General features: G+C 44.2%; 1 protein-coding gene across 11 annotated transcripts in view; it reads left to right on the forward strand.

Moving 5' to 3' along the window:
• Nucleotides 1-2,791: 2,791 nt before the first annotated feature.
• LOC147034378 (uncharacterized) overlaps nucleotides 2,792-24,938 on the forward strand; it is a 34,815-nt gene continuing 12,668 nt past the window's right edge. For 2 of the 11 annotated variants that reach the window (XR_015058371.1, XM_085881926.1), the window contains exons 1-4: nucleotides 2,792-3,078; nucleotides 9,183-10,630; nucleotides 10,784-10,845; nucleotides 23,347-23,473. Coding sequence is in view for 10 of the 11 variants with exons in the window: in XM_085881926.1 (XP_085738052.1) it covers nucleotides 2,855-3,078; nucleotides 9,183-10,630; nucleotides 10,784-10,845; nucleotides 23,347-23,473 (1,861 nt within the window). In the remaining variant the exon portion in view is untranslated. Of the gene's footprint in view, nucleotides 3,079-3,192; nucleotides 3,528-3,567; nucleotides 3,788-4,484; nucleotides 4,925-5,778; nucleotides 5,801-9,182; nucleotides 10,631-10,783; nucleotides 10,846-23,346; nucleotides 23,474-24,938 lie in introns of those variants that run through there. The other 9 variants (XM_085881859.1, XM_085881884.1, XM_085881867.1 and 6 more) reach the window with 9 other exon arrangements.

Here is a 24,938-nt window from a genome sequence, read left to right on the forward strand (position 1 = left end):
GGGTAGTCGATCTAGTCGGAAAAAAGATTTCACCCAAGTTTCATCAAAATCAGACTCTTTCTCTTACAGATATTCACAATTAACCATTTCTGAAATGTTCGACATGTACTCGCCCAAAACCTATCTCCTCCTACAAATATTTTTTGTTAGGGCTGCAAATTGGCATGAAGGGAGCTAGATAGATTGCGCACAGAACTCGAAGCTTCGATTTTTCGAATTTTTTTGTTTTTGATTTTTTTTTTCGATTTTTTGACCACTTTAAAGGGCCGTTCTATGCCGTTGCTAGGGCCCGGGGTCCCATATTCGAAAGCACACGATTCCCAGAAATATTGGTCCTACCTACCAAATTTCATTGGAATCGGTTGAGTGGTTTAGCCCCGAGGCTTGACCAAAGTTTCGCAGACAGACAGACATGGAAATGTCCAGAATAAGGGTGCTCTAAGAGCAGCCAACAGACAGACAAGCCGGTAGGCGGACATGGGTAGTCGCCTACCCAATAGAACCTGATGTGATGGGCCCGTTCGATGGGGAATGACCTGAGGATTAAGCACAAGAAAATTCATGATTCTAGCTTCAAGGGTTAATGCTGCAGATTGTTTTTTCGTTAAAATACCCCCACATTTAGAGTTTTGGCCGTTGCTAGGCAATGGAGTGGTCCATAGCAACGGTTTCTTTCTCACACATAACTAGGACATACCATGAACCTAACATACCAGTTTCATGTATATCTGACTCATAGTCTCTGAGATATAATGAACTTCGTTTTTTATTGGCTGCTCTTAGAGCACCCTTATTCTGGAAATTTCCATCTGTCTGTCTGTCCGCGAAACTTTGGTCAAGCCTAGGGGCTAAACCACTCAACCGATTCCAATCAAATTTGGTAGGTAGGACCCTGCTAACATATATATTTATATATGCATACATAAATGTATATATGTGTATATATATATATATATATATATATATATATATATATATATGAATGTAATATATCTTCCTCTTCTTCTTCTTTCGGCTGCTCCCATTTGGGGTCGCCACAGCGGATCATCCGTATGATCCGCATAGTGATTTGGCACATATTTTACGCCGGATGCCCTTCCTGACGCAACCCTGGTCGCCTCTTACAACACAGGGATATGGTACACCTATTTTGACCGGGGTATACACCGGCCCAGTATACTGGTACTCATTTCGCCGACCTCGGAAGGATGACAGACTGAGTCAACCCCCTGGTGTATCAATTCAGTGGCCCAACGGGGCTTGAACTCAGGACCTTTTGGATCCCAAGCCGCTGCCCGAACCACTGTGCCAACACCAGGCTCATGTATATAATATATATGTATATAATATATTTGTATATCATATATATGTATATAATATATATGTATATAATATATATGTATATAATATATATGTATATAACATATATGTATATAACATATGTCTATCATATATATGTATATAACATATATGTTTGTATATAATATATATGTGTATAATATATATGGATATAATATATATGTATATAATATATATGGATATAATATATATGTGTATAATATATATGGATATAATATATGTATATAATATATATGTATATCACATATGTATATAATATATATGTATATCATATATATGTATATAATATATATGTATATAATATATATGTATATCATATATATGTATATAATATTTATGTATATAATATATATGTATATAATATATAAGTATATAATATATATGTATATAATATACATGTATATCATATATATGTATATAATATATATGTATATAATATTTATGTTGATAATATATGTATATAAGTATATAATATATATGTATATAATATATATGTATGTCATATATATGTATATAAATATATATGATATATGGTATGATAATATATGTATATAATATTTATGTATATAATATATATGTATATAATATATAAGTATATAATATATATGTATATAATATACATTTATATCATTTATATGTATATTATATATATGTAGAAAATATTTATGTTGATAATATATATATTTAAATATATGTATATAATATATGTATATAATATACATGTATATCATATATATGTATATAATATTTATGTATATAATATATGTATATAATATATGTATATAATATATATGTATATAATATATATGTATATCATATATATGTATATAATATATTTGTATATAATATATAAGTTTTTAATATATATGTATGTAATATATATGGATATAATATATGGATATAATATATATGGATATAATATATGGATATAATATATGGATATAATATATGGATATAATATATATGTATATAATTTATATGTGTATAATATATATGGATATAATATATATGTATATAATATATGTTTATAATATATATGTATATATACTGGTGAATCTTCAATTTCACAAGTAATGTACTACCCGTTGTAAACCATGGTATCCTACTTGGGGTGTTTGGAAGAGGAGATGGACTGTGTGGGTTATTTTTCAGGCCATGACTATGAGTGGATTCACAGCCATCTATTTTGTTTTGTCCATGCATCCTTGTCCGTTTTTAATTTGTTTTGCACTATTCTCATTTCTGTCTCGAGAAGTTTCAGCTTTTTCTTTTTAATAGTTGTTCACTGTGGTTTACATGTCGTATCCTAAACATCTCACTGCTCACCAAGTCGTCAACTCCAGCACTTGGGAACGCCTTTTGGTGATCAATCATGCTCGTGTATGAACGTGGAAGCAACCTCCCCCCTTCTCCTCCTGAAACAACAAGCCCTGAATGAAGCCTGACATCGCCATCACCGAGTGCTTCATGATGACTTCACCTCGGTGATGTCCAGATGTCCCCCATTCCAAATCGTTTGGACAAATGGGTCGTTGATGTAATTCAGGCGTGGTGGGCCAAATGGCCTGCTGCGTCATTGAAGTTACTCGTGAGTGTCCTTTGTGTTCCCGAGGGTGTGATTCACTCCCCACCAGGGCGTGGCTCGGATCTCCGAGGGCGCAGAGGCTGCCGAAGTTCTCGTAGCAACAACAATCACGTGATCGCCTGCCACGCCTCGCCGTGAGTGACGCCTGTTGATTGGTTACCTGCCACCTGGCCATATTCATTATTTTAATGACGTCGATGGCAAAACGTCACTCGGAATCAAAAATTATTTCCCTGTTAATTCGGATTAGTTACTACTGATGATCACGTGGGTGTGACTACTGCTGTAGTAGCATCAGTTCGGGGAGGGGGGGCTGACTGAGTGTGTCCTCGAAGCCTTTTAATTTTTACCTCTCCTCTCCGGAGCTCCTCCCCCTTTTCGCCGTCCCGCCTCCTTCTGAGTCGGCCACGTGGGATGAGTGTTGTTGGACGGTGCCTCCCAACCCTGCGCGGACTCGCAGAGCTGAGAATGGCGCTGCCGGCGATGCGGTACGTTTGGGTTTTACTCTTAACCCCGCCCCACCCCCCACCGCGTCTCTGCCGCACGGAGTCCTTGGCGAGATCACGTGGCTCAAGGTGAAGCGGTAACTACACCCATTTACCTCATCTCTCCTCCTCACACTTCCTGTGACGTGCCCCCATTGATTTCAGTCTCGCCGTTTGAAATGTTCGTGAAGTTTGAATGTCCCGCGTTGTGACGTCACACGGGGTTAGTTAAAAAGTTAACGCCGGTAGTTATGAAACTCGTGCTTCGGAGTCCCGTCCGTCCCTCTGCCGTGAAGCTCGCCGTACCTGTCCGCATGCCACGGCATCACCTTCACCTTCACCTTACCTGTGAAACTCGGTTTATTTAATTTTATTCTGATTTTTTAGCAACAGGTTTTTTTTTTTAAATTTAATTAAATTAACCAAATGACGTACTCGGGGCTTGTCGTGCGGTTTGATTTAGTTGATTGACGACGAGTTTGTTGTTTTCGATGTGGTTTTTCCTTTTTGTCGATATTTACTTCCCTTTACGCCAAAGTATATTACTTGTCCATTGATGGCACAAATCGCGATAATAATTTTTATTTATTACGTACTCGGTGAGTGGGAGTACGCTGTGTGAGTTTCGTGGTAGTGTGTCCAAAGTGTCTGCTCTATATATGTATACAAGGGTACTCGGTAGAGCGCATACCTCCACCACGTAATGCCTGATCCACGACAACATATCGGGGCCCAATGCATGTTTGAAATACAATGCTACACAGCACTACATCGTTTTTGGCCCTATCTCTCAATGGTGAAGAATCACTTTAAAAATTAAATAATTCTCATATCCGGATCTTCACCATCAAGCTCAAATCAGCTAAGATCCTCGTCGTCTTAATGATGACGTCATATAAACTAATATGACGTCATTGTGATGTATCAGGTTTGCGATAAATTATCTGTGCTAATGCCCGGCTTGATTCCCGCAAACAAAATTCAAACAGCTTGCCTCGTTTCGGAGATAATGCTAGAGGTGATTGCCGTTGGCGGCGATTATTATGACGTCAACTTTTTTTTTTCTAGGAAGAATTTCCAAAATCGGAGATGGTTTCTGCCTGCACGTGGGCTTTCTACGTATACATGGCAAGTTTCATGAAAACTCTGGGTTGTGAAACAAAAAATGTCAAAAAATAGGAATGACGTCATAAAAATTGATGTGACGTCAGAGTGATGTATCATATGTGCGGTAATTCATCTCTGCTAATGCCCTGATCGATTCCCGCAAACATAATTCAAAAATCTTGCCTAGTTTCGGAGATAATTTTTTTAGGCGATTTCCAGTAGCAGAGATATTTTGACGTCATGACTTTTTTTTTCTCAGAGGAATTTTCAAAATCGGAGATGGTTTCCGTCTGCGCAGGGTATCTTTACATATATATGCCAAGTTTCAATGAAAACTGTAGGCTGTGAAACCAAAAAAGTCCACAAGAAGAAGATGAAGAACAACAACGTGAGTAAGACTTGGAGATCCTCCACGAGGATCTAAAAATTGAATCGATTCTTCCTTGTCACACACCCAACATGTCCACCAAGTTTCGTCCGAATCCATCCACAACTTTTTGAGATATCCTGCACACACAGACACAGGCAGACAGACAGACAGAGGGGGTGAAAATGTAACCCCCTTCACTTTTGGTAGTGGAGGGAACAAATATTTCCTTGTCTGTACTGGCAGCACTCACTGCAGTCAGTGGGAGCAAATCCAAAGCTGGAAACAGAGAGAAATATCGAGGGATGGGATGGGATGGGATGATGCAATGAAGATTAGTCAAGATTCCTTTGCATGTCTTTCGTTACCTTTCAAGGAAAGTGTCCCATTAATTTGAAGGTACATCTTTAAATTGTTACACAAAGCTGATATGAGGTTGTATGTTGCCTGGCTGGTAATGGTGTGGAAAGGTGTCTGCGGATGGGTTGTGTGGGGACGATCCTGGTGGGCAGACGGTGGTGTGTTTGAAGATGTGAGCTGGGTGGCAGCAGCCGGGAGGGAGTGCAGCCTGGAGTGGCTAAGGCGTGAAGGAGGTGCAGTTCTGAGTGTAGCTGCTTTTGAGGGGGTGTGGGTTGGCAGACAACGGTGTGGAGAATGGAAAGAACCATGAAGATTAATTTGGTTATTTATTCATAAGATTCATCTTTTTGCCGGAAGGATTGTAAAGATTGAGTGACGTGCTTCCGAGACATGACTGGAGCGATTGATGTGTTGGGTTACTGTCTGAGGCCGTTTGTAGTTTTACATGCAGAAGCGAACGGATGGGTAAAGTTTGCTCTGAAGAGTTGGAAGCTGGGTATGGAATAATTGGAAGCCCATTCAAAGAAGGGTCATGAGGTAGGTTTCTGATGTGCTTTAAACAATAGGAAGGGAAGCAATTTGTAAGCAATGCAATAGAAATTGACCTTATTGGTGGTAAGCTGGTGCTTGCAGCAATGTTTTCCATTTAAGAAGTAGAGAGAAGCATTTTGGTGTGCTCATGGACTGCTTTCAGAAAGATGGAGCCAAAGTATAATGGGGGTTGAAGAGAGAACCGGGGCTTTTTCTGTTTTTTTTTTTTTTTAACATAAAACAATGTAATGATTAATATAAAACTAAAAGGCACTTGGTGGAGCGCATGCCACGCAATGCCTGATCTACGAGAACATATCGGGCCCATTACATTTTTGAAATATGGGTCATTCCATGTGAAATCGTCAAAGAATCTGCCGTCATCTCTCAGATTTTTGTAAAACTTTGGGAACCAATTGCGACCCATGAAAAACGGCAAGAACTCAAATATTTTTGCTAACATCCTCTTAATTAGTGAGATACAGACTAACGAACTTTGGACTAATTAGCACGACGTCGCGAATTCAAATGGCCATATCTCTAAAAGTATAACATCAAGAGAGCTGGTTTTGGTGTCATTTTAAAGGTATTTTCATGTCCTATGAATTTGTCTCGGCAACATTTTCCTACCTCCAACCACAAAAAAAAGTTATCACAAAATATAAACTTCAATTGTGAATCCCCAAAAAATGTATCCTTCAAATTCATCCCAGAGGTACCTTATGATGTCAAGAAGCTTCCACATAAATTTTGTGATGGGCACTTCAATAGTTTCTGAGATATGAGCAATAATGTACATGTACGTTTGGCATATAGGTTCGAAAATCAGCATTTGTAATGTATTATACAATCAATAAGTGAGTTCAAGTACACAGTGTTCACTAACCTGACTTAGGCTTTCAATTTCCTCTTCAATGCAGCAACAGCAGCACTTGTTTCTTCCCCTCAGGCCCAGTTGAAAATGAAAGTGTATGATACTTCAAAGCAATTGATGGTTGTTCCCTGTGTTCCCTGTCATGGCTAGGTTAGAATGATTGTATAATACATTACAAATGCTGATTTTCGAACCTATATGCCACACGTACATGTACATTATTGCTCATATCTCAGAAACTATTAGAGTGCCCATCACAAAAGTTATGTGGAAGCTTCTTGACATCATAAGGTACCTCTGGGATGAATTTGAGGAAATTTGAAGGATACATTTTTTTGGGGATTCACGATTGAAGTTTATATTTTGTGATAACTTTTTTGTGGTTGGAGGTAGGAAAATACCTTTAAAATGACACCAAAACCAGCTCTCTAGGTGTTATACTTTTAGAGATATGGCCATTTGAATTCGCGACGTCGTGCTAATTAGTCCAAAGTTCGTTAGTCTGTATCTCACTAATTAAGAGGCTGTTAGCAAAAATATTTAAGTTCTTGCCGTTTTTCTTGGTTCCCAAAGTTTTACAAAAATCTGAGAGATGACGGCAGATTCTTTGATGATTTGACATGGAATGACCCATATATCATGCTACACAGTATTATATCGTTTTTGACTCAATATCTCAATGGTGAAGAATCACTTTACAAATTAAATAATTATCGTATCTGGATTCGGATTCAGATCTTCACCAAAAATGAATCTGTTCTTCCTTGTCACACACCCAACATGTCCACCAAGTTTCGTCCGAATCCGTCCACAACCTTTTGAGATATCGTGTTGTATCATTTTTGAGCTCTATCTCTCAATGGTGAAGAATCGCTTAAAAAATTCTAGTTGTCGGATCCAGATCCGGATCTTCACCAAAATCTAATCAGTTCGTTCTTGTCGCACACAGAACGTCCTCAAAATTTCATCCAGATCCATCCACAATGCTCTGAGATATCCTGTACACAAACAAACAGACGCACGTCTTTACAGGCATTTTCCCCTTCTGAGCAGGGGTTAGCTTTTTTGTGGGCTCCATGCAATCATGGTTCCCTTCTTGAGGCAATGTTTTATGGCCGGATGCCCTTCCTGACGCCAACCCTGGTCACCTCTTACGACACACAGGGATATTGTACACCTATTCTAACCGGGGCATACACTGGGATCAATACACTGGTACTCATTTCGCCGACCTCGGAAGGATGACAGGCCGAGTCAACCCCCCCGGTGTTAATTCAGTGGAAAACGGGGCTCGAATTCGTGACCTTAGGATCCCAAGCGAACCAGCCTAACCACTAAGCCAACACCAGGCTTAAACGGACAGATGGTTGAAAACATAACCTCCTCCTACCTTCGGTGGTGGAGGTTACAATGGGAATTTTAATGGGACGAGGAGAGAGCTAGGTGTGATCGTATCAGCCATGCAAACGAGAAAATGATCTCCATTCGAGAAATGGTTCACTTGTAAGGAACAAAAGGTGAAGGTGCAGACAAAATATTACTATCAGAAGCAGAGTGAGAGGCGTAAAGAAACCAAGTCAGTTGTATTGGACATCGAGGTTAAGAATGGTACTTAGGATAAGCAGAAGGTATTTGAATGGTATTAATTAAGTAGAGAGGATACAGATTGTTGTAGGTACACGAGTCTTTTCCATTGCCCACCCATGCTTTGCAATGCAGTATTTGGTCGTCCGTTTTAATTCCATTCAAAGCAGATCAGCATTTGATGGGCTGGCTGAAGTCAGTCACTTGGAACCAGTCATGAGACATTTCACGCAATTTTAGTGTCAAATGTCCCACCCCCCCCCCCATACAAAGCAAAGGTAGTGGGTAAAACTTAATTTCACAAATTACTGTAAGAGCTCGATTTGCAAGTTTTGATCGCGAGTTGTGTGAGTCAATCCGGAATTGCTGTTAGAAACTGTGGATGCTTGTGTTGCAATGCCGAGCTTGTGGTGGTATTCTGGCACGCTACGCATGGTTAGAGGAGCATGAGACTTTGGAAAAAGACAGGTGGTTTGAGAAAACCGGGAGCGCACTTGGCAAATGAGATACCCGAACGTTTCCTGAGCTTCATCTTTTGACCATCCTCTTTGATTTATCGCATGCTCTTTGCACCTCAGAATAAATTGCTCCATAATCTGCAAGTACGGCAGCCAGCATTCATCTTTGGAAGCTTTTGAAATTATGAACTGACAAGCCAGTGGGCCGGTTGTATCTAAAGCAGTGGGTCCCCCAAAGCAGCCAACGGTGCTGACATTGCTGTAACAATTTCCATTTTCAAAATAATATCATGGTGGGCAGCCTCAAGCAAACACTGACTTGATGAGGAATGGGTTGATGGTTATGGAATTTTATTTCAGTGAGTTATTGCATGTTGTTGTCTGCTTTTCAAATGTTGTATTTTTTTTAATATATTTTTTTTCCCCATCCTCCAACATTGCTTTCTAACCATTTATACTTCTGTGTCTGCAGATTATCTTCAGGAATGCATTCAGTGCTGTCTACATCCCTGTCTGTCGCTGCCGCTGGTGTTTGCCTGTGGCTGGTCCTGAGAAAGGCTGTGTATGCAGGGAAATTGAAAAGGGAAAGCAGACTTGCAGAACATCGGAGACACAAGGTTGACAGTGAAGGGCTAAATGTACAGAGACGGTCCTCAATTGAGGGAGAAAAAATAAGGAACCAACAGAAGTGCAAGCTTGATGAAGATTGTGAGAAAGATGAATTGTTGACTCGGAGCAGTTGGATTCGAGCTCCAGGAGAAGAAGAGGGATTTCAGGAAAAATGTAATCCTAAGGACGGATTCCAGGAGAAATCTGATGGTGAATTGCAAAAAAGATTGATGGAAAAGCCGAGGCCATGCAGTGAGGTGTTCAGAACACCAGAAGCAGAAGAACAAATTAGGTGGGATGGCCATGCGGTCCAGGAAGCGAATGAAGCTGGATCGTCGTGTGGTGTTGGAGAGAATGGATTGAAGATTTCTTTGTTTGAGAAATCTTTCCTCGTCTATGACAGGACGAAGAATGAAGAATTGGAAACCATTTTTTTGCTCACAAGAGATACTGAGATTGTGTGGAAAGAAAGAAACGAGGATGGCTTGAAGGAAGAGGTTGAATTAAAAATGCCACCAAACGCGTTGTGTAACGGTATATTACAAAAGGATGGATTGCGGTTGCAAAAGAGATTGGCGATCGAATTGAGAGTTGAAGTGGAGGAGAACCAAGGAAGTTATAATGAAATGAATAACATCAAAATGAGGTGCAAGGATAAAAGGCAAGAGAATATGTTGGAGGAATTGAAAAGTATGAATGACTATCTGAAAAAGGATGGGTTTAGGTTGCAGGAAACGCTGAGGGAGTGCTTGGTTGGCGACTTTGAGTTTGAAATAACAAGTCATGAGGGAAGTTCTCAGGCAAATACAATCAAAATAGGAGAGGAGGACCAAATTCAAAATTGTATGTTTAAGGAAAACAATGACTTAATTTATGTCACGGATAGGATATTGAGGGGAGGATTGGAAGTTCAGATGGAGAAGGACTTCAAGGAGGAGAATGAAGTTGAAAGAAGGCTGACGGTTGCATTAGCAGAAGAGAGTTGTTATGAGGAGGACAGTTTAGGGGGACATAAAATGTGGAGAGAGGGGGTGGAAGAGATTGTTGGGGTGTTAGAGGGGGTAAAGGATAAAAATGAGTTTGATTATGAATTTGAGGAGAAGAATGGATTGTGGGACAGCAAGTTGTCTCAGGACACTGGCCTTCCGGACAGCCCAAGGGAAATGGATAGAGAGAAAGCAAGTGGATGGGTCGAGAGAGTTTGTGACGGGGACAAAGCTGAGTTGGAATGTTGTGAGAGGAATGTGAATGAAAGATCCAAAAGAAAAACTCCAATTTCCATCATTCCTTCCACCAACAAATGTAGACATGGTGAGATGCTTTCAGATGTCCTGTAATCTTTCTCAACTTTTTCTCTGCTTGATTGTGGGTGTTTGATTTGAGAGGTCATTATGGTGTGGTGGTGTCCCCCATGTGTGAGTGGGCAAATTTTATTCTCCAAGTGATGATGGGGATGTGTTGCAGGTTGTTGTTTTTTAAGCTCTGATTCTGAAGAATGCATCATCTGGGAACTTCGCATTCCAAAGGTGAAAACTTTTCTAAAGTTATTTAATTTGTCCAGCAGTTTCACTGTCTGTCGTTCAGAAGCAGTGCTGTCCCAGACTGGTGTTAATGTGAACTTGTGAAAATCCCTGTGACCATTTCCACTGCCCCCTTTTGAATGGTAGTCCATGGGAATCCTCTGTGGGGAGATCTCTCTTGTGCACACTGCTTCTGCTTTCTTTCCCCCCTCCTCTAAATTCCTATCCTCCTCAACATCTCCAATACCTTCCCATCTCTTCTGCCACAGAAGATGGACAGAGGTAATGTTTTCACCCTTGTCTGTCTGTCTGGTCTCTGAGCAGGATATCTCGAAGTTATGGATGGATTTGGACAATTTGGTGGACAGGTTAGGTGTGTGATGAGAATGAATAGATTAAATTTTGGTGAAGATCAGGATCTGGATACTGGAATTTTTGTTTTGTTTTTAAAAGCGATTCTTTACCATTGAGCGATGGGGCCAAAAACGATATGTAGAATTATATTTCAAACTTAGGTTGTGGACAGATTATGACAAAACTTGGTGGATGAGTTGGGTAGGTGACAAGACGAGAACAGGCCGATTAGATTTTCTTTCAGGTCTGGAGGCAGATCCGGCCTATCAGTGGGATTAAAAAAAACAGCTGACAGGATGGCTTAGAGGTACACACACTTGCCTCTAAGCTGTCTACCCTAGTTTTGAATCCTGACCGAGCTATAAACTGTCATCAATGTCTGTGTTCCGTCCCTTGGAGGGACGATAAACGGACATTCTGTCTGCCAACATGCGTCGGACGTTAAAGATCCCATGGTGTCCTTCGTGAAGAGTAGCTGAGCTATCTTATGCGCTCTACGGAGTACTGTCCTCGTTGGTAATGGCACAATGTACGTCAAGGATGTAAGATCACTTCCAGAGTGAAGATTCGGGCAAATGTTTGATAAACAAGCAAATAACACGTGTAATGTTGCATTTTATTACCTGACTCTGTGACCTTGGAAAGGACTAAAGTTGTGGACCTCCTTTTTGGGGAGTTTCTGGGCATAAATGGTCAATCACCTCTGTGATTAATGGAGCCCAGCCGATGATCCAGATGGTCAGTAAAGTCGTCGGTTGGCTAACAGGTTTCAATGTAATATTTATACATTTTTTCATCTTGATGCAAGTGTATTGTGTGAGAGAGTAAGTGTATGGTTGTTTACATTTTGCTTGTCTCCATGTTGGTTAAGTGTCGTCTTCATAAATACAAGGGCAGTGTCTGCATATTCCCTTTCCCAGCTCCTCTCATCACTTCACGCTTCGTCGCCAAATGCTATAAGGCATAGTTAACAATGTTTTGCAATTCTGTTCATCATGTTTAAATTCACTTAAAACACTTTTATGCCATTCAGCCCAGTCAAAAGTTAACCTTTCTCGAAGCATTAACCATGCAAGATTGCCATTCCTAGAGCCAGCGCTTCACACCCAGTTGTCACGGAGTTCTAGTCATCCTCGTCTCCATTTATTCCATTTAAATTGGGATTGTCACTGCTGTTATCGTAGTCACCATCCTTGTTTTGTAACCCTCCTATTGTATCAAATGCCATTCCCTACCATCCCATCACCTTTTTTTGTGTGTGTGTGCATGCGTGCGTGCTCCATAACTCCAAAACCATGAAACCTAGGGGTGCCAAACTTTGCATGCATATGAAGAGAACTCCATTGTGGTGTATGAATGAAAACTGTGTTTGGGTTAATTAATACACCCCTTTTGAAGAAAATTAATGGCTTTATTTAATTACTAGACGACCTGTGAACCCGTTGGGTTCCCGTTGTGACAGCGATTATAAAAAAAAAAAAAAAAAAAAAAAAAAAGCTCCAGTGAATTATACTGCTGAGGTTGTTTGCATTGATCAAATTGTCCCGAAGAGTACTTGACTGAATCGGGAATTGATTTTTTTAATAATTTTTTTTTGTTGCCCGATTTGAATGAAACTTGATTGCACCCGCAGGAGAATGGTGAGTAACGTGGGCCAATTTTTTTTGCGCTATTGTGTACAATTTTGGCTGTATTTCGGGAAGATACATACATACATACATGATGAGAGTTTTAGTAATATATAGATATCCTTTATCGACGAGTCATCCTCCTCAGTCACCTCACTTTCCCTCGCTGGGGTCTTGATTTGCTATTCTGTTTGGCCTGCTCAACAATGCCTTGATTCAGAACAGGCCGTAATGGGTTTTTTTTTTACGATAAAGCATTCAAAATGTTTTTTTTCACTTTCCTCACTCGTATCATCGAATGCCTCATCTACATGCCTACGACTTGCTGTATATATTGTTACGAATCTGGCAGCCATGAGCGCACAACAGACAGGTCCACGAAGCTCAGTTATTTCGTTAAGTATACGTTTTTAGTTAGAATCCATCTGCTGTGTCTCATGGGAATTAAGTGTACGTGCGCTGTGAATAATTTTATAGTTAAGATTTTTACATCACCAACAACAACACTCTGCTTGCCACATTGTCCGAGCGCTCGCCAACATACAGGCGTGTGCGGAATTCCATGCCCCAGACGGTGTGGATTTAGCACCAAATATGGCCACGAAGCGCTTCGCTCTGGCTGCGCGCCAAATAAGGGTATGTGTCATTTTCCACCCAATGGGCGACACGCGGACCAGAGCCGTGGCGGTCCTTTGCAAGAAGGCGGAGCCGCGACACGCCATCCACCCAATGAGAGCAGGCGACGGGGGATTGGACCGCGCCCCAAAAAAGCGACAAAAGAAGGATAAAAGATTGCATCCTGTCTGCTCGAGCGCGTTTCTCTCTGGGTCTGCGGCTGTCTGCATCCCGCGTATCCGAGGCATCTCGTCTGGCGCATTACAACAAGCGGTCGACCATCTCATCACGGGAGATCACCTCGTCTCACCTCCTCTGAGTTCGACTGCCCTGGTCCATTCTTTGGCGACTGGTGCTCCGGGAATGTGCGGTTGTCCAGCCGCGTGAACCCGGCCAGGTAGCCAGCACTTTCTCTTCCCCCAGCTCGTCTTCCCTCAGAGCTGAATGGGGCAATAAAGACCTCGAAGTCCATCTCTTCCTGGGGTATTTGTGTGTGCGTTTGTGTCTGTGGGCCCTGTCTTCAAGTAGAATCGTGTAAGTGCTTTCCTTTGCTCATTGTACATTACATTTCTTATTCGGATAACTCTGCTCTTTGTGTGATTCCCTTCCCCCCCCCCCCCCATTGTAAATAAATCCCCTCTTGTTGAATGTCCCAGCTCATGCTTGTCCTTTCTATCATTGGTTTGCCGCGCTGCGAATGGGAATTCGGAGGCCTCATTGTTGCCGTAATCATGCAATTGGCCGGCAGGGTTCTGGGACTCTCCGCTCGGTAACGGCCCGGATCGCGCAGATCCTGCCGAGGGTGAATTTCCCCGGTAGTGTGACGACGTGGGTATTTAGGTATATTGAAATTGGCAATTGACCCTACCCCACGTGGTCGACCTATTGGTGATGTTTGGTCTGATAAGGGACCCGTGACCTTTCGGATTTTTCTGAAAGGTACAACCTAAATTCCGGGTGTTCGGTGGAGCCGACTCTCCTGCTCCCCCTCGCGGTCGTGCTCGCCACCGATACTCGGCCCACAACAATTGGTGTTCAGGAGTGCGATTCAGCCCCCTCCCCCTCCACAACAAAATTCGTGGGATTCGGACCAGGGGTGCGGAGGAAAACCCCACATTCCCTCCAAATTAAGAGCGGTTCAAATTATTCCCAGAACTCAACATGGTGAACCAAGATGAGCTGGGGCAGGTGGGTTCTGAGATGAGGTTAAAGGAATCTGTGGCTCAGCAAAACACCTGTGAGGAAGAAACACCCTCACCCTAGGTTTGGGGAAAGCGGCAAAGCCGTTCATCTGGTTCTTTTTTATTATTATTATAACCGCACCACTAAATGTAGTCAGTGGGAGTGGCCAGGGCATGTGACTGCAGCAGGTTATGGAGTTCATGGAAAGGTTCACACAAATGATGGATGCGGATGCGCGAAGGATGAAAGACCAAATGGGAGCGCAAAATGGATGCGATGCGAAACAAAATGGAGGTGAACACGCAGGCACTGAGGGGTGATATGCGAACGCAGCGAAGGGAATTGCAGAGCATGGGGTTGAATCTGCAGCCGGGCATAAAAGGCTTAATGGTGCCTGCACGTGGGGAAACAACCGAATCGAGGAGGAGTGTGGAGGTTTGTCGGTCCGCGATGGAGACTGGTAAGGTCGAGGGGACGAGTGACACCATGACAATAATTGGGGAAATGTGTCAGGTGAGACACGAGGGGACGACAGAAAAATTAAAGGAGGTGACGGAGACGCAGGAAATAAAAGAGACGGAAAGCCAGGAAGAAACAGAAATAATAAACGAGGTAACGGAGAGGCAGAATTCGAAAGAGGGGAATGAATTAGATACAGTAAAAGACGGACACACACAAGTAGAGATAATGGGGGACAATGAGGTTGAGCTGGTGGAATGTGTTGAGACACGATGCGAGCATCAGGATAGCCTCCCTCAGGAACCGAGGAAGATGGTAGGCTCCCTCGAAGCAGATCGCGACCAAGTAAGTCTGGTTAAGCCGTACGAGGTTGAGCGGGTGAGTGATGCGAGCGGGTCCATGCAGAGTTTTTGGGGGGGGGTAGAGATCCCGGGACCCCTTGAGTTAACACGAATCCCCGATATGATTGTCCCGGAGTGTGTGGTAAAGTGTATGAGTGATGCTCGTGTGTTTAAATGTGTGCCAGAAGGTAAGAATGGTGTGAGTGTCATGGCGTGCATGCGAGGAATTGGTACGCGGAACGACCCAGACGGTGGACGGGTTTATTTTGGAAATCGTGCCGACTCCGTGGAACGTTGCGTCCAAGGTCCGTTCCTCGTTTTCGGAGCGGCCTGAGCGAACGCAACTCAAGCCGGCGCGTGAACGCCCCGCGTTTTCAAAGAGACCGTCGCGTGGATGGCTAAAATGGTGACTACGGTTAAATGTAGACGAGTGTTGTTTGAATTTGGAACTGAAGGGACCACATGCGAGCACGTGTGTGAAGCTCCACCTGCTGCACGCTGCGTGTTCTGTTCGCAGAGCGCGCGGAGCGGGTTCCCGGGACGATACGCTCGTGCTGGCCTGCACGGGAAACCGTGCAGGTCCGGTGTGTGAGTGACGTCACTGGGGACCTCGCGGCGTGAGTTACGTGTGAGCGGTGAGCGTTGGCTCGCATGGTGGATGCCCCGAAAGCGAGCGCTCGGTGCGATTTGCAGGGTGACGTCATGGCTGCAAGTATCGCCCGACGGAAGGGATGAGCGAGTGAGCCGTAGACAGTCACCTTGGCGCTGCTAAAAAAAAAAAAAGCCTCGCTCCAAGTACATAGCCCCGCAGGATGTGGTAAACATCTTGCTTGGGCATGGGAGCAGTAGTTTGCGGGATGGGTTTAGCATTAGATAGACCAGCATCATGGGGGAGCCATCCTCCATGGGGCCCGTGGACTAGTTAGTGGGAATTTAGGTTAGATTTAGAATGGGAAATAGATTTTGGAGACATGGACAGACATGGAATGTGTAGTGGGGACGTAGCTTAGCTCCGTAGATTAAATGTAACGTGCATTCGAGTTTGGGACGACGAGGGAGCATGAGATAGTTAGGGGAACATAGGTAAAGTGTTGGTGTGAAAATAAAAGTGAAAGAAAGATGTATGATGAGTGAATGTGGGATAGTGGGCCCAAGTGTGAATGGAGCGAATGTGGAATGCATGGTGCGAATAAATGAGTGGGGGGAGGAGTGAATCCCACCCAAGTGACCCCGAGGTCTGTGTAACGTTAGTGGGTTAGTTAAATTTAGCAAAAGGAGGTCGTTCTGTGTTGGTGGTGTATGTATGCATGAAACCCATTTGGAGGGGTGCAAGAGTCCATTGACCAGCTGGGAGCGTGGCTGTTGAAAGGTGAGTATCGAGTTGAGGGCACCGGACGAGTCGGCCAGAGGTTGCCAAGGGTCCAAGGGACCGGGGTAGTGTAGTAGGCACGGGCGACCCACAGAACGGGACCCGTAGCGCCAAAATGCTACATGGGCATCGGAGGGGAGCAATGCCAGGAAGGGCAACCCCCTGCGTTCATAGGGAGCAGGTAGGCTCGGAGACAGCCTCAGGGCCCGGGAGTGCCGTAGTTGGAGTCCGGCAGGAGGGAAATCCCTGCCAAGCGAGCCACGCTGCCCAGCCATGAAATTGTGCAAGGGCACGAGTGAAAATTTGTGGGCAGGGCCCAAATTAATAATGGACACCAACACAGGTGATGGGAATCGTGGTTTTTAGAACCGATAGTTTAAAGTGACAGGCGTTTTGAAAAGCCCCGGGCTAGTTTAAAGTTAATAAATGCTCGGATAGATAGGAAATGTCCCCCTTCGCTCTCTGTCGGCGACTCGACCCACCTTGGTAAGATGGCTGAATTATGGAGGAGGCTATTCTGAGGCTTCGTTGGGCCTCGAGAGAGGATGCTGGTCTCTCCTTCGTCCCCTCCAAAAAAAAGGAACTTAGGGGTTGGGAGTAGGCTAGGTTGATGGGATAGGTTAGCTGGACAAGGACGATGGGGGGGTTAGGGTCAAGCAATTATAATGAAAAAAATAAAATAAAAAGGGGCTACATTTTGTTGGTTCGTTGTTGCAAATTAGGGGAGTGGGTACTGGGTATGGACAGAGACAGGCAAAGGCGATAGATTGGGGAGCGATGGTAGGTTAGGTCCGAGCCCGCCTTCGGAGAAGCCAGCACCACCGCACTCCCTCCACAGAACCTCACGGACCGTACCCAAGGCAGGCCAGCTTCATATGCCGGCCAGTTGTGCAACAGTTGCTGGTCCGTATCTGCCTTGCCATGCCTTTGTTGCCTGCCTTTGTCATGACCCCAAGCCTGCTGCCCCTGGTTGCATTTGCCCCTGTGTCCCCATTCAACCATGTGCGCCAGGACCATCCACAGTGTTTTGCAAGGACTGCCCTGCAGGCAGCCCCATTCATCACTCTTTGTGTTTTTGCATCCATTTCCATTTCCATGAGCCAGAGACTGCATTGAGCAGCCTGGCCACCTCTTCTGCATAAAGGCCTCCTCAAATGGCCTGTGGTATGGTGCATTGCCTGCCATTTTAGGGTGAGTTGCCTCCAGCAGCTGGGGTATGAAACGAACGAAGAACAAGGTTCACGGAAAGAAACACACAAGGGGGACCTTTTGAGGATGACTGACCTTCAGATGCTGTGCACTCACCCACACAATTGACTGACTTGTTGTGCCTTTTTCTCCACAGATGACAGGTCCTGGACCATGGTTACTGTAAATATTAGTTAAGATTGTAAATAAGTTTAACCCACCTGTGTCTGTCGTAACGCCGGCAATTTTATTTAAGTTGGCTGTATGAGTCTGTTAGTTTAGTTACGCAGCGCACTCGGTTATTTTTTTTGGGACGCGTATAAAAGTCTCACTCAGGGATCCGCATGTAAATCGTACAAGGGGAGAACTTACACATGCTGGTCACACGAAAATTTGATGACTCGGGACAAGTCTATAAAAAGGGGAGGGGTAGTGTTATGAATCTAGCAGCCATGAGCACACAACAAACAGGGCCCTGTACGTCAGTTATTTCGTTAAGTATATGTGTATAGTTAGAAGCCATCCCCTGTGTCTAATGGGAATTAAGTGTACGTGCACTGTGGGTTATTTTATAGTTAGGATTTTTACATCACCAACAATAACAACACTGCTCACGGCATTGTCCGTGCTCTTCGCGCGGTCGCCGGCATGTGGGCATGTGCGGAATTCCATGCCCCAGACGGTGTGGATTTCGCACCAAATATGGTCACGAAGCGCTTCGCTCTGGCTGCGCGTCAAATATGGGTATGCGTCATTTTTCACAGAATGGGAGACGCACGGACCAGAGCCGGGGTGGTCCTTTGCAGAAGGCGGAGCCGCGACACGCCGTCCACCCAATGAGAGCGGGCGACAGGGGAGCGGATTGAGCCCTGAAAAAGTGACGAGAGAAGGATAAAAGATTGCGTCCTGTCTGCTCGAGCGCGCTTCTGTCTGGGTCTACAGCTGTCTGCATCCCGCATATCCTAGGCCTCTCGTCTGGCGCATTACAACAAGCGGTCGATCATCTCATCACGGTAGATCACCATGTCTCGCCTCCTCTGAGTTTGGCTGCCCTGGTGCTCTGGGAAGGTGCGGTCGTCCAGCCGCGCGAACGTGGCCAGGTAGCCAGCACGTTCTCTTCCCTCAGCTCGTCTTCCCTCCGAGCTGAAGGCGCAATAAAGACCTCGAGGTCCATCTCTTCCTGGGGTATTTGTGTGTGTGCCCGTGGGCCCTGTCTTCAAGTCAAATCGTGTCAGTGCTTTCTTTTGCTCATTGTACATTACATTTCTTATTCGGATATTTCTGCTTTTTGTGTGCTTCCCTTCCCCCCATTGTAAATTAATCCCCTCTTGTTGAATGTCCCAGCTCGTCCTTGTCCTTTCTATCATTGGTTTGCGGCGCTGCGAACGGGAATTAGGAGGCCTCATTGTTGCCGTAAACGTGCAATTGGCCTGCAGGGTTGTGGTACTCTCTGCTCTGTGTACGACTCTGATCCGGCTCGGTAACGGCCCGGATCGCGCAGATCCTGCCGAGGGTGAATTTCCCTGGTGGTTTGCTGACGTAGGTATTTAGGTATATTGAAATTGGCGATTGACCCTACCCCACGTGGTTGACCTATTGGCGATCTTCTGTCCGATAAGGGACCCGTGACCTTTCGGATTTATCTGAAAGGTACGTTCTAAATTCCAGGTGTTCGGTGGAGCCGACTCTACTCACCCCCCCCTAGCAGTCGTGCTCGCCACCGATACCCGGCCCCACAACAATATCACTTTTGTAAGTGCTATGGGTGACCGAGGATGACCCGTATATATCATTTTTTTAAGTGCTATGTTTTTCAAATGAGGAGCTCGGACCAATTTCATGTATCATGCGGTGCGGTTTGTGTGTATATATATATATATATATGTATATATATATATATATATATATATATATATATATATATATATATATATATTTATATATATATATATATATATATATATATTTATATATATATATTTTTTTTTTTCCCCCCACGATGTACTCTCACAGACATATTAAAGTATATAATCAAAATAAAATTTATTTAAGCAAAGCATCTATATATTAATACTGAAGGGCCAATTTTGTGCTCGCGGTCGCGTCACGTTTTTCTCGGTACTGTGACCTGGACTGAAAAACTTCGTACCTGTAAGAGTGCATCATTGCACATCGTGGCAATAGTCAAACTTCAACTCTGAAGCAGAATAAACACTTTTCGTTTTACATTCGTTTACATGGCGACGTGTGACGTTGCCGCTGAGAGGCGTCAGGACGTCATGACATCATCGGTCATTCGGTGACGTCATTACGTCTGTCGTCGACAGACCGTTACTGCTGAGAGGTGTAATTCCACTCCTCGAAAATAGCGTCTGCAATGTAAAACCCTCTTCTGTACATGCTGATTACCTCAGAATGTGAATGTGACACAAAAAAAATGTAACAAGAAACATTGTATCTTCTATCTATATATTAATACTGAAGGACCAATTTTGTGCTCTTCCTGGCGGTCGCGTCACGTTTTTCTCAGTACTGTGGCCTGGACTGAAAGAAACATGGTCCCTGTAAGAGTGCATCGCACGTCGTGGCAATTGTCAACCTTCAACTCTGAAGCAGAATAAACACTTTTCGTTGAGATGGGGACAAGAAGTGAAGAGGTGGGGGGGGGGATGAAGAGAGGGGGGCAAGGTAAGCAAATTTTTGGGTGGGGGTAAGCAAATTGAAAGCGGGAAACGGGGGGGGGGAAATGGGGCGGGGGATGAGGTGAATTAGGCGGGGTTGAGTGTGAGAGGGTGGACAAGGGGACGGGGGCCCGGGGGCAAGTGGGGCGGGGAATCAAGAGACGGGGGTCGGGGAGTGAAGAGGCGGGCTGGGGTAATTAAATTTTTGGGCGGGGGTAAGCAAATTGAAGGTGGGTGGGGAATGGGGCAGGGGCGGGGGATGAGTAGGCGGGGACAAGCACGCCCTATCCAGTCCATGTCCCTCGAGTGTGGGTGAGCTGGTGAGGGTGGTTGAATGAACGGAATCCGTCTGTGACGGGGCTTTGGCGAGTTAAACTTAACTTTTTTGTTTGGACAATTATATTGAATGAAGAAAAGATTAAGGAGTGTTCAGAAAGTGGTGTTTTCTTTTCTGTGGGTATGTGCCATCACCAATCAGTTTGCTATCACTTGCCAAGCCAGCTGTTCCTTATCAACCATTTCATTGGAGTGCTTGCTTGGTGCTTTAGCCACTTGCCGAGTGCCCTACTTTTCAGATGATAGCGGTACAGTTCGTGTCCTGATCGGGATGTGCGGTTGGCAGTTGCTACAAGGTAGAGGGACATAGACAGAACACATGGACGTGATGTATATGGGTAGATTTTGATCTGTAAAGAGACTCTCCTTGGGTGTATGCATGCATGCATGCTTAATTATGGGCTCCATGGTGGCAAAGTTTTATCCCGTATCTTATGATAATGGGTGGTGGAGGTTTTAACTTTTAACCTCAGCAGTGTACGAGTGATCACGTTTTCCTTTGTTCTCATGACTGTTTCTAAAGAAATTGGTTATTTTATATGAATCTGGTATGGTTTTTCTTTGTGACTTATTTTTTTTTTTCACCGTATTGATGCGTTTAATTTGGAGCCAAATTTTTTTTTTCCATCCAACATAATGATTGGCAGCTGTTTATAAAGAATAATGTTGATGCACATCTTGAAACGTCTATAATGCAACGTTGTTTTTAAAATTTGTTTATTGAATGTCTCCTGGATGTGTTGATCGTCTCCAGACATGTCTGGGTGGTGTCAATGTCATGACGTGTCCTGGCAGTGTTTGTCTCCAGGCGGTTTTTATAGCATGACCAGTCGAAAATGGATTTCAGACATTATTTTGTTTCCATCTTCACTCTTATTCTACACAGAAGCATTTTGATGAGACTGTATGAATCTATATATTAATACTGAAGGACCAATTTTGTGCTCCTCCTAGCGGTCGTGTCACGTTTTTCTCGGTACTGTGACCTGGACTGAAAGAAACTTCGTACATGTAAGAGTGCATCGCACATCATGACAATATTCAACTTTCAACTCTGAAGCAGAATAAACACTTCGTTTTACATTCGTTTGCATGGCGACGTGTGACGTCACCGCTGAGAGGCGTCAGGACGTCATGACACCATCGGTCATTCGCTGACGTCATCACGTCTGTCGTCGACAGACCGTTACCACTGAGAGGTGTAATTCCACTCCTCGAAAATAGCGTCTGCAATGTAAAACCCTCTTCTGCACATGCTGACTACCTCAGAATGTGAATTTGACACAAAAAATGTAACAAGAAACATTGTATCTTCTATCTATCTATATATTAATACTGAAGGACCAATTTTGTGCTCCTCCTCGCGGTTGCGTCACGTTTTTCTCGGTACTGTGACCTGGACTGAAAGAAACTTCGTACCTGTAAGAGTGCATCGCACATAGTGGCAATAGTCAACTTTCAACTTTGAAGCAGAATAAACACTTTTCGTTGAGACGGGGGCGAGGAGTGAAGAGGCGGGGTGGGAGATGAAGAGACGGGGGCAGGGAGTGAAGAGGTGGGGGCGGGGATGAAGAGGCGGGGGCAGGGAGTGAAGAGGCAGGGGCGGTGGATGAAGAGAAGGGGGCAGGGAGTGAAGAGGTGGGGGCGGGGGATGAAGAGGCAGGGGGAAAGGTAAGCAAATTTTTAGGCGGGGGTAAGCAAATTGGAAGTGGGAGATGGGGGAAATGTGGCGGGGGATGAGTGGGCGGGGGCTGGGGTGAATTAGGCGAGGTTGAGTGTGAGGGGTGGACGGGGGAAAGTGGGGCAGGGAATCAAGAGACGGGGGGGCGGGGAGTGAAGAGGCGGGGCCGGGGTAATTCAATATTTGGGTGGGGGTAAGCAAGTGGGAGGCGGGGGGGAATGGGGCAGGGGCGGGGGCAAGCAAGCCCTGTCCGGTCCATGTCCCTCAAGTGTGGTTGAGCTGGTGAGGGTGGTTGAATGAACGGAATCAGTCTGTGACGGGGTTTCGGCTCGTTGTAATTAATGCTCCACCACACGTCTGCTTTCTCTTCCTCTCATCTCACACTGTCTTACCTTCTCCCACCCCTCTCACTTTCTCTTTCCCATCCCTCCTTGCTCCCCCTCCTTCTATTCTCTCCCCCACCCTTCTCTCTCCCCCTTCTATTTCTCCCCCCCTCCCCCTTTTATTATTCCTGTCAGTGAAGCAACGGGTGGGATTTGCTCGTATATAATGACCTAAAGGAATTCTTCAGCTCTCCATTCTCTCCACTGTATCCTCTTGCTTCTTTACTCTTTCTCCTCCAATCTTCCTCACCCTAATGAGTAATGTTTGGTTTTTCATTGATTTTGTGCAGTCTATGGTTGGAAGGCTTATTGGAAAGGCTGGTGGGTTCATAAAGTATTTGATGGAAGAGTCTGGAGCATCCATGTTCGTCTGTGAGGTCCCTCAGGTGGCTGCATTCCAAGTTTGTCACATGGAGGGTAAGAAGAAATGTTCATCTCTCTTTTCAGCTTGTAAACTACAGTTTCCTTCACTTTTAGCTAAAATTTATCAGTTATTTGACAGACTTCACTGATTGGAGGGCTGACTTTCTCAGGATCTCATCACATAGAAAAAAATTTTGATTGAACATTTTGCAAGCAAAACGAAATACATGTCAGCTTTTGGGAAAACTGCAAGGAACTGTGAAAGGCTTTTAAGAATGTAGTAGAAGAAAGTCTCGTTGAGAAGAATAGTTTTTGATGTATATTTATGGAAAGTAATAGTGAGTAAATAAATTACTTGAAAGTTTTCTTCTGGCTATTATTCCATAAAAAGTTGTTTCACAATTCCTTTTCACGAATCTCTGAGAATTATTATTTTGTACAAAGATGTGCTGATATTAACAAGTTGTTTATCCCATCGCCATCAGGTTATTTAGATTATAGAAAACCATCAAAATTGTTTGAAGCTGTTGCAAGAATTAACTCGGGAGTAAGGCAATGATGGGTCAAATGGCTGCTTTATTTTCTTTGTTTATGGTCGTACAGGATCTTGCGACCACACATTACACTCAATGTAGTGGACAAAAAAAAATGGAAACATTGCAAAATAACTTAATAAGGCATTGGGCCACCACGGGTGGCCATTCCAGCCTGTATGCACCGTGGCATAGAGTCCACCAGCATCAGAAATTCTGAAGGAGGGATGCGGCACCATTCTTCCACAAGAAAGTCAATCAACTCATACCTGTTTGATGGAGGTGGAAAATGATATCTCGGGCGTCGTTCCAGAATATCCCGTAAATGCTCAATTGGGTTCAAATCTGATGACTGAGAAGGCAATGGCGTATGGATAACATCAGTGTCGTGCTCATCAAATCAGTGGGTGACTGCACGTGCTCTGTGGTTGGGAGCATTGTCATCCTGGAAGACACCCCTCCTGGCAGGAAAGAAATGCTGCAATATGGGGTGAAAATGATCACTCGGTAACATTAAGTAGCAATTGGCATTGACCTTGCCTTCTAAGAGAATGACTGTACCCAAACCATGCCAGGAAAATGCGCCCCACAACATTACAGAACCACATGCTGCCTTCCTTTCCCTTCCCTTCCCCTCACCTCATACTGCCTTCCCTTCCCTTCGCCTCGCCTCGTGCTGCCTTCCTTCGCAAACGCCCCCAAAACCACCATCCAACCCTGCGGAAGTCAAGGTGAGGAAGGGGTATCAAAGAATATGTGAATTGGACAAATCGTGTGTGTATATATATATATATATATATATAAGCCTGGTGTTGGCGCAGTGGTTAGGACAGCGGCTTGGGATCCAAAAGGTCCTGAGTTCAAGCCCCGTTGGCCACTGAATTAATACATCAGGGGGTTGACTCAGCCTGTCATCCTTCCGAGGTCGGCGAAATGAGTACCAGTATACTGGGCCGGTGTATACCCCGGTTAAAATAGGTGTACCA

Source organism: Eptatretus burgeri, chromosome 1, assembly GCF_056783735.1.
Source record: "Eptatretus burgeri isolate ZD-2024b chromosome 1, Ebu_testis_v1, whole genome shotgun sequence".
NCBI classification, from domain to species: domain Eukaryota; kingdom Metazoa; phylum Chordata; class Myxini; order Myxiniformes; family Myxinidae; genus Eptatretus; species Eptatretus burgeri.